General features: G+C 40.6%; 1 protein-coding gene across 5 annotated transcripts in view; it reads right to left on the bottom strand.

Moving 5' to 3' along the window:
- The window catches only part of Cdk12 (cyclin dependent kinase 12), an 84600-nt gene extending 73583 nt beyond the window's left edge, over positions 1-11017 (bottom strand). For 4 of the 5 annotated variants that reach the window (XM_077800573.1, XM_077800576.1, XM_077800577.1 and 1 more), the window contains exons 1-2: positions 9948-11017; positions 546-1430 (exon numbers count right to left, since the gene is read on the bottom strand). In XM_077800573.1, the coding sequence (XP_077656699.1) occupies positions 546-1430; positions 9948-10990 (1928 nt within the window). In that variant the 5' untranslated portion in view covers positions 10991-11017. The remainder of the gene's footprint in view (positions 1-545; positions 1431-9947) is intronic. The other variant, XM_077800575.1, reaches the window with a different exon arrangement.
- Between the last annotated feature and the right edge of the window lie 4826 nt (positions 11018-15843).

Here is a 15843-nt window from a genome sequence, read left to right as displayed (position 1 = left end):
TCCTAAGTCTTTATTCCTAAGTAGTTATATCTTAAATATGGACTTTTCCACTTGGGAGGGAATCAAACCTCAAAAGCACTTCTATTCATAAAAGCAATCTGAATAGCCATGCATTAGTAGTTTTGGGGGGGTCTAAAAACTACTAATTGAACTAGTAGGGAATTGAATCCAGGGGTGCTTTTCCACTGAGCTATGTCCCCAGACTACTTAAATTTGGGGATAGGGTTGCGCTAATTTGCTGTAGGTGGCCTCAAACTTGCAATTGCTTGTCTTAGCTAGCAAAGTCACCTGGATTATAGATATGCACACTGTGCTAAACTCCACTGAGCCACATCCCCACATTTATTTATTTTTTATTTTGAGTCAGGGTCTTGCTAAGTTGCTTAGGGCTTTGCTAAATTGCCAAGGTTGGCTTTGAACACGCAATTCTCCTGCTTCAACCTCCTGAGCCAAAGAGCATTAGTTTTGACAAAGTTTAAAAACAGAAAACACATTACACTTAGATCAAAAGGGTTAATTTTTTTCCAGTTAACTATGGGACTTACCTATCGATGTCATCATCTCCAGGTAACAAGGGTGGGAGGGGCAGAGGAGGCAACGTGGAAGTTTTCAAGTGTGGAATAGCAGCTGTTACAGTTACTTGAGTCTTCATTGAAACCTGTACAGGGGGCTGAGAATTTGCCTGAGAGGACAGAGTAGATGTCCTTGGATGAGTAGAAGAGGGAAAAGTTGAACTACTAGGAATAGGAACCTGACTAAATGTTGGTTGGGGAGGAGGCAGAGGTGGTTGTTGTGGAATAGTTGGTAGTGGAGGCAAAGGTGGTAAAGGGGGTGTCTGAGGTGGAGGTGTAGTAGTTGGTAAAGGAGGTGGAGGAGAAGTAATTATGGGGAGAGGTGGAAGGGTCTCCTTTTCTGGTGTCTCTGTCTCCTTTGGAGTAACAATCTCCTCTTTCAGTGCTATGGGTTTAGAGTCTCTTGTTCCCTGTGCTTTCAAATCTTTAACAGGATGCTTCTCAGAGTTCTCATCCAACTTTACCTTCCCTGTATCTACAGAATTTTTGACCTCTGTATTTGAATGCGTTACATTCACCAGTTCAGTATCTGGGGCACATTTTTCCAATTTTACACCTCTGGGTAACTTTTTAGACTCCAAGCCTGAATCCTTAGCCTCCACTGAACTGTTCTCTTTCCTAGGTAAAAATATAGGTGAACCCTTTGATTCCTTTCCATCCATTTTTGCTGCAGCTGCAGCAGCTGCTCTCTCCTTCTTTTTTCTACTGAGTTCAGCTCCCAGGCTGGAATTCAGTGGAAGCCTGACCGGTGAGATACTGGAATGACGACTTCGTGACCCAGATCTCTTCTTTTTACTATGAGAAGATGAGTGTCTTGAATATGCAGGACTTCTACTTCTGGACTTCATGGATTTCCTACTGGAAAAGAAAAAGGCAGTTTAAAATGGATAGACTATTGCAATATACTGAAGAAAGCAGATAACCAAAGCTATGGAAAACTTTCACTTTTTTTTCTCTCCTTGGTACCAGGGATTGAACCCAGGGCACTTTACCACTGAACTACATCCCCAGGCCTATTTTATTTTGAGAGAGTCTCACCAAGTCACTAAGAGCCTTGCTAAACTGCCCAGGACCTCAAGCTTGCAATATTCTTATCTCAGCCTCCTGAGTCACTGGGATTACAGGCATGTGTCATGGCACCCAGCAGAACTAAAGTATTAAACCCATTTTGAGTAAATCCATCCAAAAATAAATTAGGTATCATCAAAATAAAAGTTTCAGAAACCAGCCCAAATAAAAGGAGCCTAAGAAGACATGGAAATTAAATGTAATATCATGCTTAAGATCCTGGAACAGAAAATGGATATTAGGTAAAGACTGATCTGAATAAATTATTGGACTTCAATTAATAATTATGTTTCCATATTGATTATCTATAACAAAAGTACCACTCTAATATAATGTTAACAACAAGGAAAACTGGATATAGGCGTATATAAAAACTCCCCATAGCACTTTCACAATTTCTTTGTAAATTACTGGACATGATACCACATGCCTATAGTCCCAGAGACTCAGGAGGCTGAGGCAGAAGAATAGCAAATTTAAGGCCAGTCTGGACAACTCAGCAAAACCCTGTTTCAAAATAAAAAGGACTGGGGATGTAGCTCAGTGGTAAAGGACCCCAAAATTCAATCCTGAGTATTAAAACAATGTTTTCTATAAATCTAAAACTATCCTAAAATACAAGGTTCATTTAAAAAAATGGATAAGAGGAACTATGTCCTACAAAAACATATTTGAGTCATACAACACTAAAAATTGTTCGTTATTTAAATGAAGGAAGACAAAACAATACATTTCTTTCCCACATTGGAAAACAAATAAATAGCCATATTCACAAATGCTTACTTTTTTTTTTTAAAAGAGAGAGTGAGAGAGGAGAGAGAGAGAGAGAGAGAGAGAGAGAGAGAGAGAGAGAGAGAATTTTTATTTATTTTTTAGTTCTTGGCGGACACAACATCTTTGTTGGTATGTGGTGCTGAGGATCGAACCCTGGTAGCACGCATGCCAGGCGAGCGCGCTACCTCTTGAGCCACATCCCCAGCCCACAAATGCTTACTTTCAGAATTTTGGCTTCAATCTTTGATAAATTGAAAATAAAATAGTAGGATTGGGGATTTAGCTCAGCTGGTACAGTGCTTGCCTTGCATGCACAAGGCCCTGGGTTCGATCCCCAGCACCCAAAACAAAAAAAAAGATACAGTCATAATCTATAATAAAGGTAGTTATATTAATCAAACCAAGGAGCTATTTAATTGGCATGATTCCCGGAAAATATGTTGTTCTTTGTACTCTTAATTTATGATAAAGTTGTGCACACAGTAAACAAACCCCCAATGTTAAAAAAGTTAGGATTCATAAGTAGACAAATTAGAGAAAATTTTTTAGCAAAATAATTCATTAGAAATTTTTAAAAAGGCTGGGGCTGGGGATGTGGCTCAAGTGGTAGCGCGCTCGCCTAGCATGTGAGAGGCACTGGGTTCAATTCTCAACACCACATAAAAATAAAGATATTGTGTCCACCTAAAACTAAAAAATAAATATTAAAAATAAAAGAAGTAGTAGTAGTTTTAAAAAGAGCTGGGGATATAGCTCAGTTGAAAGAGTGATTGCCTTGCATGCACAAGGCCCTGGGTTCAATCCCCAGTACTACCAAAAAAAAAAAAAAAAAAAAAAGTTTTTAAAAAATATGATAGTTCCTGGGGCTAGGGATGTGACTCAAGCGGCAGCGCGCTCGCCTGGCATGCGGGCGGCCCGGGTTTGATCCTCAGTACCACATAAAAACAAAGATGTTGTGTCCATCGAAAACTAAAAAATAAATATTTAAAAAAAAAAATTCTCTCTCTCTCCCCCTCTCTTTAAAAAAAACATATATATATGATAGTTCCTGTATCCTTTTCATATAAAATGATTTCCAATCAACTTTTTAGGAACTCATAATTAAGACAAGGTGGGCTGGGATTCTGGCTCAGCAGTAGAGTGTTCGCCTAGCACGGGCAGGACCTGGGTTCCTCAGTACCACATAAAAATAAAGGCATTGTGTTGTGTCCATCTACATCTAAAAAATATATATTTAAAAAAAATTGGGGGCTAGGGATGTGACTCAAGTGGTAGCGCGCTCGCCTGGCATTCGGGCGGCCCGGGTTTGATTCTCAGCACCACATACAAACAAATATGTTGTGTCCGCCGATAACTAAAAAATAAATATTCAATTTATTTGTTCAATTAATTTTCTTCTTAAGGAAGAATGGGGAGTAAAATCTGATAAATCTTTTTTTTTTTAATGTATGTTTTCATGTGGTGTTGAGGATCGAACTCAGGGCCTCATGCATGAGAGGCAAGCACTCTACCACTGAGCTACAACCTGAGCCTAAAATCTGGTAAATCTATGGGGCAAATTATTTCAAATTGAAACACCAGTCCCATTAATTCTTTTTGTTCTTTACCAAAGCCTAATCTGTTCAAACATCAATGTGAGAAATGCAAACAGGGATATGGAGATATCATATATCTGGCTCAATAGAAGAACACTTGCCTAGAATGCAGGAGAACCTGGGTTCAATCCACAGCACTGAAAAAAAAAAGGGACTAGACAAACATAATTTGCCCATTAGTCTAAAACAAATTGCTCCCGTTTCAGATCAGTATTTCCCTTTATCTGTGAGCACTGATAAAACTAACATGAATCAAAATGAACAGCATATATATGTAAGGGAAACAACTCACGTGACAGCAGCCATGGTCTTCTTTTATCTATACTCCTTTTGGAAGTTCATTTCAAAAATTAGTTAAAATATTGAAAGTAATTAAATCACTGGGCATGGTGGCACACACCTGTAATCCCAGAAAGCTGAGAGTGACGGCTGAGGCAGGAGGATCACAAGTTTAAGGGCAGCCTCAACAACTTAGTGAGGCCCTAGGCAACTTAGCAAGGTCTTGTCTCAAAATTAAAAAAAAAAAAAAAAACAGAAAAAAACACCAGGCAAGGTGGTGCACACCTGTAAAGGTCCCAGTGGCTCAGAGACTGAGGCAGGAGGATCGAAGTCCAAAGCCAGCCTCAGCGACTTAGCAAGACCACAAGCAACTTAACAAGACACTGTCTCAAAATAAAAAATAAGGGGCTGGGGTTATGGCTCAGCGGAGAACGCTCACCTAGCTCATGAGAGGTCCTAGGTTCAATCCTCAGCACTACATAAAAATAAACAAACAAAATAAAGGTATTGAGTCCTAAAAAAATAAATATTTTTTAAAAATTAATACAAAAAAATAAAAAATAATGTTGGGGTTGTGGCTCAGTGACAGAGTGCTTGCCTAGCATGCGTGAGGCTCTGGGTTCAATCCCTGGTACCACATAAAAATAAACAAATAAAGGTATCGTGTACATCTACAACTAAAAAAAATATTTTAAAATAAATAAATAAAAAGGGTTGGGGATATGGCTCAGTGGTTGAGCACCCCTGGCTTCAATCCCTGGTACCAAATAAATAAGTAATAAAAAAGGCTGAAGATATGGCTTAGTGTTTACACCATATCCCTGGTGCAAAAGAAAAAGTAATTAAATAGATTTATCAAGTATCTACTCACTGTTAAGAAAACTAATACTCCTCTTTGTAAATATTTGACTGAGTATGTTTTCTACTTGAATTATAGTTGAGATAAAACACTTCTATCCTGGAGAAAATGCCTAAAACCCTAAATGTTAAGTAATGCTAGATACTACCATGCATTAGAAAATTTAGATTGGACTAGGGATGTAACTGAGTGATTTGAGAGCTTCCCTAGCATGTAAAAAGCCCTGAGTTCAATCTCTAATACCCAAAACAATGATTTTAGTTTTTCAACATGACAATCTTGCTATAAATCCTTCAATTTTGGAACAGAAACTTTTTTTTTTTTTTTTTTTTTTTTTAGGCAGAATCTTGCTAAATTGCTGAGGCTGGTCTCCAACTCTTGATCCTCCAACCTCAGTCTCCCCATTCACTAGGACTTCAGACCATCACGCTGGCAGAAGTCTATCATTAATAGGACATTTGGTTTCCCATTTGGTTATTTTAGTAATACAAACACGAGTTAAGTTTCAAGTCTATCCATAGAAAACAGGGAGAGAAGGGACAACAAATAAGAAAAATATAGGGAGCAAAATATAACCTAAAAAAACCACATGTACTTTCTCCCTGAATGTTTACCCATTTCAAATAAAATCACTATTAATTACTGATTTGGCGTATGCAAAGACATTGAATTTATGCTAAAGCATTTCCAGTTTTTTTTTAATGAAATTGATTGTTGTATTCTGACAGTGTTTGTTTTTCAAAGAATACTAAAGGGATCTGTATGTTCCTCTACTCTTTAACTTTATAAAATGCTGTACTTATTGTTGACAATTCCAATGAATGAGGAAAAATTTGTAGTGCATACATACAAATACATTTACAAAGCAACAAAAAAACACACATGTGTTTCTGGATAAATGATGTAATATATATTTATTTGCATCCTCTACTATCACACAGTGTCTTCAATTTTTTCTATATTTATATTTGCCTTTACTGCACTTGTTTCCATTAATTAGCAGAACTTCCTCAACTTACTAAAGAGCATTTGAGAATCGCTATTTTCTCTAATCCAAAACTGGAAGCAGTTTCTAATGGAACGCATTTTAGTGTATTATTTTATTTATTTTTCAATACTGGGAATTAAACCCCACGAGTGCTCAATCACTGGGCTGCATTCACCCTTCTCTTTTTTTTTGGTACTGGAGATTGAAGCCACTTAACCCCTGAGCCACATACCCACTCCTTTTTTTCTTTTCCTTTTTTTTTTTTTTAACATTTTTTTTTTTTAGTTGTAGATGGACACAATATCTTTATTTTTATTTATTTTTATGTGGTGCTGGGGAACGAACCCAGGGTCTTACACGTGGGAGGCAAGCGCTCTACCACTGAGCTACAGTCCCAGCCCTCCTTTTTATTTTTCGAGACAGGGTTTCACTAAGTTGCTGAGGCTGGGGCTGTGGCTCAAGGGGTAGTGTGCTCACCTGGCATGCGTGTGGCCCAGGTTTGATCCTCAGCACCACATACAAAGATACAGTTGTGTCTGCCGAAAACTAAAAAAAAATAAAAAAATTTTTAAAAAATGGGCTGGGATGTAGCTCAGTGGCAAAGCGTCTGCCTTGCTTTCGCAAAGCCCTGGGTTCGACCCCCAGTTCCAAAAAAAAAAAGACAAAAAAAAAGAACCCCACCAAAAAAAAAAATAAGATTAAGTTGCTGAGGCTGGTTTTGAACTCAAGATCCTCCTGCTTCAGCCTCCCAAATTGCGAGGATTATAGGCATGCACTCTCTCCTGAGCCACAACACCACCCCCAACTTCATTATATATTCAAAAGTCCGATAATAGCAAAAATTCTTTTAATAGCCTTAAAAAAATACTCTCATTAAAAAAAATGTTCTAAGAATACTTCTTAAACTTCCTTTAAAAACTATGCTGTTGTTGCTGGGCCACAGTGGCGCACACCTGTAATCCCGGTGGCTTAGAAGGCTAAGACAGGAGAGGAGGCACTAAGCAACTCAGTGAGACCCTGCCTCTAAACATGACTGGGCATGTGGCTCAGCTTGCCCTGAGCTCAATTCCTGCTACCCCCATCACCAAAAAAAAAAAAAAAAAAAAGGGGGGAAAAAAAAACTAAGCTATTGGGGCTGGTATTGTGGCTTGGGGAGAGTGCTTGCCTAGCACACATGTAAGGCACTAGGTTCAATCCTCAGCACCACCTAAAAATAAGTAAAGGTATTGTGTCCATCTACAATTAAGAAAAAAAAAACAACTATGCTGTTAATGGGGCACAGTTGTGCATGCCTATAATCCCAACATGAGAGGTTAAGACTGGAGGATTGCAAGTTTAAGGACAGCCTCTTCAACTTTTCAACTTAGTCTCTATGCAACTTAGTCTCAAAATGAAAACTCAAAAAAAAAAAAAAAAAAGGTGGGGATGTAGCTCATTGGGAAAGTGTCCCTGCGTTCAATTGCCAGTACCAAAAAAAAAAAAAAAAAAAAAAATCTATACATAATAATTTACAAATGGCACACTAAAGACTTATGCATTTTGTGATATATAAATTTACCCTTCACCCCTCCAAAAAACACTGGGTTCTAGGAAATGGCATACATGCTGAAGGCTTTAGAATGAAGTGTACTGATACATGCAACTTACTTTAAGATGAATCTAAAGATGGACTGATGAAGAGATCAATAGGTATGTGGTAAAATATATAGCAAATATTAAGTGTATACTCTAGGTGTTATGTAATATACAGGCGTTCACTATAATTTTTTTTTTTTTTTTTTTTTGTAGCAGAGATTGAACTGGGGGGGGGTACTCCACCACTGAGCCACATCCCCAGTGCTATTTTGTATTTTATTTAGAGGCTGGGTCTCACTGAGTTGCTTAGTTCCTCCCAGTTGCCAGGGCTAGCTTTGAACTGAGTTTCTCCCGTCTCAGCCTCCCAAACTGCTGGGTTACAGGCGTTCGCCACAACACCAGACCACTATAATTCTTTTAACTGGTGTTTTAAAACAGTAAGCTGGGAACAGCATTGAACTCCTGTAATTTCAGCAACTGGGGAGACTGAGAACGGAGGATCACAGGTTTAAGGCCAACCTAGGCAATTCAGCAAGCTCCTGCCTCAAAAAATGAAGGACTAAGGAATGTAGCTCAGTAGTTAGGTGCCCATGGGTTCAATCACCAGGGCCTTCCCCCAACAAAATAATAATAAATTGAGTTGAAAATATTAAGAAACTTCAACCCTTGACAATTAGGAACTCTGCAATTTGATGAATTCACACTAGTTTCTGAATAATTATAACTTTAAGTCACCAAAAATTACACTAACATACAAAACACTGCATGAATTTTTTAAATTAGTGTAATTTCTTTACTAGCATTCAATGACATTATCCTCATTCACAGAATTTACTGAGTAGCACAATGTATGATATGCACTTCATATTAATTAATTTAATCCTCACAACAACTCTAAAAGTAGATAATTATTATCTCTATTTTATTCATGGAGAAATTAAATCATTTGCCAAAGGTCACAAAGGAGCATTAGGATTCCACTCAGTTTCAATAAAAGCTCACATTTTTCTTTTGTAGACACAGATGAGTCCTCAAATAAGGTATATTTCATTGCCTAGGAACCAAAACAGTTTTCCACAGATAATACACCCTAAGGCTGAAATTTCTAATATGTCTTTCTCACAAAAATATTGTGAAGACATTATTACCATATTTTTAGAGAAAGATTTTGAAAACTGTCAGTGGTCACAAGGTACCATTTAGTAAAGTTGTAAAGAAAACCAAATTGGGCTGGCCATGGTGTCACATGCCTGTAATCCCAAACTTGGAAGGCTGAGGCAGGAGGATGGAGAGTTCAAAGCCAGCCTCAGCAATTTAGCGAGGCCCTAAGCAACTTAGTGAGACCCTTTCTCAAAATAAAAAATAAGATGGGGGGCTGGAGTTGTAGCTTAGCAGTAGAACACATGCCTCATTCATGTGAGGCACTGGGTTCGATTCCTAGAACCACATATAAATAAGCAAATAAAGTAAAGGTCTAAGAACAACTAAAAAATATGTTTTAAAAAATAAATAAATAATAAAATGGGCTGGAGATGTTGACTAAGTCCCCTGGATTTAATTCCTGGTATGAGACAGAGAGAGAGAGAGAGAGAGAGAGAGAGAGAGAGACAGACAGAGAGAGAGAGAAATTGTCCTAGGGACCAATTACTTCTAGCTATTTAATGTCAAAAAGAAAACCACCTAATCAGGTGAATTTCCTCTCAAACATCCATTAAAAGATAGAACTCTGCCTGTCAATTAGGCAATGAATAAACTTACAGGTTTGGAGACTCAGTTTACAGCACAAATGGTAGGATGACCTAATCGAATAGCCTCAAGAGAACACAAATGAAAAGTTATAATCACTCAAGTCTCTAGTCAGGTCCAAGAAAGTTTAAGTACTAACACCAAGGGGATTTTTTAAAAACTTGAGGCAAAGCAACAGAAATAGGATCTAAAAACTAATAACAATGCTCTGCACTCATCAGACAAAAGCCCATTTCTCTCACACAGAAGCATACACCTGAAGATCCCACTACTGAAGTACCTACCTTTAAAAGCTGCAGGCATGTGAAATCTTTACTTCTCAAATTCTGGAGTAAGGGGAGACCAGACTTATCTACTTCAATGACTAGCCAATGGGAAAGTGTCCTAATCAAGCACAAACACTGGGGGCTTCAACAAAAAGGTATCATGACTAATTTTCAGTTCCTCACAACCCACCCTACCTCTGTAAGGGCTGTTAGACAAAAGCTCACCTGGGGAGCGGACTTCGACTGAGAGACCGCTTGCTCATGAAAGGGCTGCTGGAGCGCCTTCGACCATAGGGACTGGGTGATCTCCCGCTGTAAGAGCCACTCCTTTCATAGCTGGACGACCGTCTCCGGCTGTAAGGACTCACAGACCTCTGTCGTCTACTGTAGGGGCTGGGGGACCGAGTACCGGACTGATAGGCAGAAGGCTCCTTGTAAGGTGGGCTGATGGACTGCCTTCTTGAGGTACTTCCAGGACTCTTCTTGTAGGAGTCATAATTGCTAGAGGTATGAGATCTCGGAGGACTAACGTCATAATCTTGACCATAAGAAGCTCCTGAGGGGCTGTCATCTTGTTTGGAGCTGTCAGACCATTTCCTGTGGGGACTCCTGGATCTCCGTTTGGGGCTGTCCACTGTTTTGTAACTTTTGGGTGTTTCCCTTTTTCGATGACTTTTACTCCGATCTTTGTGTCCAGACTTTAGCTCACGTTCTTTCCGGGTCTTTTCCTTATGGAGTTTGGATGACCTGGATTCCTTGCTGCTGCTCTTGGATATCTGTGCCTTACCATAGTCATCGTTCTCCTCATTTGAACGCTTTGAACTTCCTGATACTCGGTCTTTCATCGATCCTGACTTGCTGGAGACTTCCTGGTTTTTTTCTTTTTCGGTCTGTTTAGTTTTTAGTAAGTCCCGGGAACGCCTGTGCTGGTGGTGACGATGTTTGTGCAGGCGGTCGCTCCGATCCGTTCCACGACGTTCATCATTCTCCCTCCTATCTAATTTGAAGGCCATGTCGTCAGAGAAGGTGTCTGAATCAGAGCTGATGTCATCATACTCCACCAAAGGTTTGATAACTGTACCCAAGGATGCTTCGGGGGTCACCAACCCCATGTCTTTGGAGTGCTTGGACTTATGCCTCTTGTGCTTCGACACCAATCGGTGACGCTCTCTGCTGTTGGAGCTGCCACCTCCCGATGACGGCTGCAAAGTTCCAGAAGCTCCTCCACTCCCGTCCTTCTTGCCCCCATGTCTCTCTGAATTGGGCATTCCCTTTCCCCTGGCTGTAAGAAGGGGAAAAAGTTCCCCAGCACTCCAAGAAGTAACCCCCACCCACCCCCCCAACCCTAAATCCACGCCCACCAAAGTGCCCCTAGAAGGTGGTGGGGAGGGAAGGGACGGTAGGCCAGGCTCCTCCTCCCTCCCGATTCCTCAGCACCCTCCTACATGAGGTGGGGGGTGAAGGAGCGAGGGAAGAAATGAGAGTTCCTCAGCAGTGGAGTTGCGAGACAACGAGTAGCTCCTTAAGTCTGCAACCCCCAACCTCGCGGAACCAGTCCTCAGGCCTCCGCGCCGGGAGGTGGAGGAAGTAGGTAGCCGACGGCTCGGGGATGTGGGGCCGACTCGGGCTCTGGGGCCCTGTGAAGACTGCGCGGGCCCTTCCCCTACCCGGTAGCCCGGCTCAGGGCGGCTTCCTGTCGCCGGGGTCCCGCGAACTAGGTACCTCACGCCCCCTTTGTCCCTCTCTCCTGAGGGAAGCCCCTTTTCTAGCCTTCGCCTCGCCTCAATACCTCACACTCACACTCGCTCCCTCACACAGATCTCAGTCACACACTAGATTAAACCGAAACGGCACTTGGGGGAGGGGGGAGGGGCAATCTCAGGAAATACCGCGAGAGCACAACTCTCGCGATACTTCTAGCTTCCTTTTCGCCTCTCCCCACTACTCGATCTAACAACGCGAGAACAGGAACCTAAACGAGAAAAGCATCCTGCAGATTCTCGCGATAAGCTTCCACCTTTTTATTTGAGGAAAGCTTTACAGAAACAGCTAGCAAAAAATATGTACGTAAAAACGTGAATCATACTGGTAACTCATTGAGCCAATATCCTAGGTTCCGGTGCAAAAGCATTTTACGGTACTTTTAAGCAAGCCTTTTAGCTACCATGATAAAAATGTTTTTAACAAGGTAAAGAGCGAACGTGGTGACGTTTTAAGTCCCTGAGTATTTAAAAAGCTTCGCACTTTTTTTTAAATATTTATTTTTTAGTTGGACACTATCATTATTTGTTTATTTTTATGTGGTGCTGAGGATCGAACCCAGGGCCTCGCAAGTGCTAGGAGAGCGCTCTACCGCTGAGCCACAACCCACGCCCCCCACACACTTTTATTTTTAATTATTTTTTGTTGTTGTTTTCTTGGTTTTGTTTTGCGGAACAGGGATTGAACCCAGAGGGGTTTTACTCTGAGCAACATCCCATTCCTATTTATTTATTTATTCTGTTTGTGATATTGGGAATTTCACCCAGGGGTGCTTTACCACTAATCCACTTGCGAGTCCTCATTATTTTTCTTTCTCAATTTTTCTTGTGGTGCTGGAGATTGTACCCAAGGCCTTGTGCATTCGAGGCACGCACTCTACCAACTGAGGTATATCCCCAGCCCCACCCTCATTAATTTTTACTGTGGGAGAGTGGGCTTTGAACTTATGATTCCCCCTTCTTCAGCCTCCCGTAGCTGGGATTCCTAGTGTGCACCACCACTCCTGGCTAAGCCATTTTATTATGAGATAGTATTTCACCAAATTTCTGAGGATCTTGCTAAATTGCTGAGACTGGCTTTGAATGAGTTACCCTTCTGCCTCACCCTCCAGAGTGGCCCCCCCAGACTTAGCCTGGAACTTTCCATCCTTCTAACTTGGTCTCCTGAAGCCTCCTGGGTCACTAGATTAGGGGCGATCACTACTGCACCTGGCTTGCTTCCCATATTTATAGTGTAAGCTACATGCCAAGCATTTTACTTAAGTTATCTCTAATACTCACAGCTACCCTGCAGGACGTGATATCCTCATGACTGCTTTATAGATAATGCAATTCCATATTCAGAGAAGTTAAATAATTGAGGGTAACACAGGTAGTCCGGCGAGTGCTGCAACCAAGAATCAAACATGTATCTCTGATACTAAAGCACAAGCTCTTCCATCATGAGGCACTACCTCTTTGCCCTCTTCAAATCTAAAAGCCTTAAAGTTCCTCTGTTTTTGAGATAGTCCCAAGGCTCTTATGGATAATTTAGCCTTTTAACCTCATGCAAAATATTGTAACTACTAACAAGAAAAGAAAATACCTTATTCTGGGCTCTAAGTTTTCAAAACCTCAAACATGCATTAGCCTTTTCCTTCTGTGCAACGCTGACATGGGACTGTGTAAGAGCAAACAAAGACACAGAGAGGTAACATGACCCAAGCTTCTTCATTCTTTCCTTCAACAAATTTATATGTGAGGATCCGGGGATATAGCCCCAGTGGTAAAAGCACATCTACTATACCTGAGGCCCTGGGTTCGATCACCAAATAAATAAATAATCAGGTTGTGATGGCACACAGCATGTAATCCCAGCAGCATGGGACGCTGAGGCAGGAGGATCACAAGTTGAAGTCAGTCTCAGCAACCTAGCAAGATCCTGTCTCAAAAAATAAAAAGGGCTGGGGCTGGGGCTCAGCAGTAGGGCAATTGCCTGGCATGTATGAAGCACTGGGTTCGGTTCTCAGCACAACAGCACCACATATAAATAAGTAAAATAAAGGTCTATCAACAACTAAAAGACAAAAATAAATAAATAAAAAGGGCTTGGGATGTGGCTCAGTAGTTAAGGTCCCTTGGGTTCAATCCCTGTTGCCAAATAAATAAATATTGAATTTATTAAATTTCAAAACCCTTCTACTTGTAATAGTACCCATTTAAATAGGCTTTCAAGTAGAATACAGACAGCATATTGTATTATAAGATATAAGGTAATAAATGTCATAAGAATGACATGGAGTTGGGCCTGGGGTTGTAGCTCAGTAGTAGAGCAATTTCCTAGCATGTGTTGAGACACTGGTTGGATTCTCAGCATCCCATACAAAAAAATAAACAAATAACATCAAGGTTCATGGACAACACAAAAATAAAGGGGAAAAAAAAGAGAGAGAGAGAGAGAGAGAATGACACCGAGCACTGAATGCTCAGAAGTGATTGGGAGAGAAAGCTTTTCGGGGCTGGGAGTATAGTTCAGTGGTAGAGCCTAACATGCTGGAGGCTCTGGGTTCCATCCCCAGAAATATAAATAAATAAATAAAGAGCCAGGGTTGAGGCTCAGTGATAGAGCACTTGCTGAGCATGTGTGAGGCACTGGGTTCAATCTTGGCACCACATAAAAATAAACAAAGGTATTGTGTCCAGCTACAACTAAAATAAATAAATAAATAAATAAATGAAAATTAGGGACAATTTATTTTGTTGTTTTGTTTGGGGTACCAGGAATTGAACTCAGGAGTACTTGACCACTGAGCAACATACACAGCCCTATTTTGTATTTTATTTAGAAACAGGGTCTTACTGAATTGCTTAGAGCCTAGCTTTTGCTGAGGCTGGCTTTAAACTCGTGATCCACCTGTGTCAACCTCCTGAGCTGCTGGGACTACAGGCATGTGCCATTGCGCTTGGTTACCAGGGGCAATTTGTGCAGGCAATCCCAAAAACTAGGAGGGAAGGGAACCCTGAGGCAGGCTGAGGCAGGAGGATAGCAAATTCAGTGCCAGCTTCAGCAACTTAGAGGGAAACTGTCTCCACAAAAAAAAAAAAAAAAAAAAAAAAAAAAAAGGACCAGGGTGTGAAAGGAAAATGCGAAACAAAAGACAAGAAATGAAAGATGGAGGGGCTGGGGATGTGGCTCAAGTGGTAGCGCGCTCGCCTGGCATGCGTGCGGCCCGGGTTCGATCCTCAGCACCACATACCAACAAAGATGTTGTGTCTGCCCAGAACTAAAAAATAAATAAATATTTAAAAAAAAAAAAAAAAAAAGAAAGATGGAGACCAGGCAACCAGGCAGAGAAGAGATACACAGGAGAGTTCATTTGTCAGAGCTGACAAATAAAGGCACATCTTTCCATAGAGGAAGAGAGGCAAAATAGGGCAGGCTCAGCCTGGCAGGTCCTAATGCAGGTGCTTAAAGATAGGGTTGGGATGTGGAAGTGATGATCCTTCTCAGAAATGCCCCTGGGCAGTGAAGGTTTGGGTTTGTGTGAGGGAGTGTGGTGAACCTTTCTCAAAAAGGCCCTTGGGCAGGAAAGCGAAACTTTTTATTAAACTTGGAGGCTGTCATTTAAGATGGCCTTCCAGATGCTAAGCAAAGAACTTACAAGGTTGTAGCTTCCTGGTCAAGTGCCCCTAGGTTCAATCTTGATTACCAAAAAACAAATTTTTTTTATATACTATATTTTTTACTTATTTGTTATTTTTAGTTATATGTGACAGTAGAGTTTATTTATACACTTATATATTTAAATATATTATTTATACAAACATGGAGTATGTTTTATTTTAATTAGGATCCCAGCTTTGTGGATGTACAGGATATTGAGATTCACTAGGGGTGTATTCATATATGTACATAAGAAAGTTATGTTAGATTCATCCCACTGTCTTTCTTATCCCTATTCCCCCCCCTTCCCTTCATTCCCCTTTGTCTAATCTATTGAACTTCTGTTCTTCCTCTCCCCCCTTGTGTGTTAACATTCACATATCTTGCAGAATATAAAACCTACCAAAAATAAACTAATTAAAAAATTTTAAAAGGAGGGGCATTTTAATGGGACCAGGAAGAGTGATTAGATTTTTATATTCACTGTGTATCCATCCCAACTGCCATAAACTGAGCAATTCTCCTCTACCATGCCCTCTGCCATGATGTTCTGCCTCACCTCAAGCCCACCCAGAGCAATGCAGTCAGCTGATTATGAACAAAAAGACTAAAACCTCTGATACCATGAGCCCCAAATAAACCTTCTATAAAAACAAAAAAGAAAATCAGTAAGCCAGAGACCAGAAAAATATTCTGAATAAAGGTAAAATCCATTCTC

This window comes from Urocitellus parryii, chromosome 7 (genome assembly GCF_045843805.1).
Source record: "Urocitellus parryii isolate mUroPar1 chromosome 7, mUroPar1.hap1, whole genome shotgun sequence".
In the NCBI taxonomy this organism is placed as follows: domain Eukaryota; kingdom Metazoa; phylum Chordata; class Mammalia; order Rodentia; family Sciuridae; genus Urocitellus; species Urocitellus parryii.
Note: the sequence above shows the minus strand (reverse complement) of the source record. Positions and strands in the feature narration are given on the sequence as shown.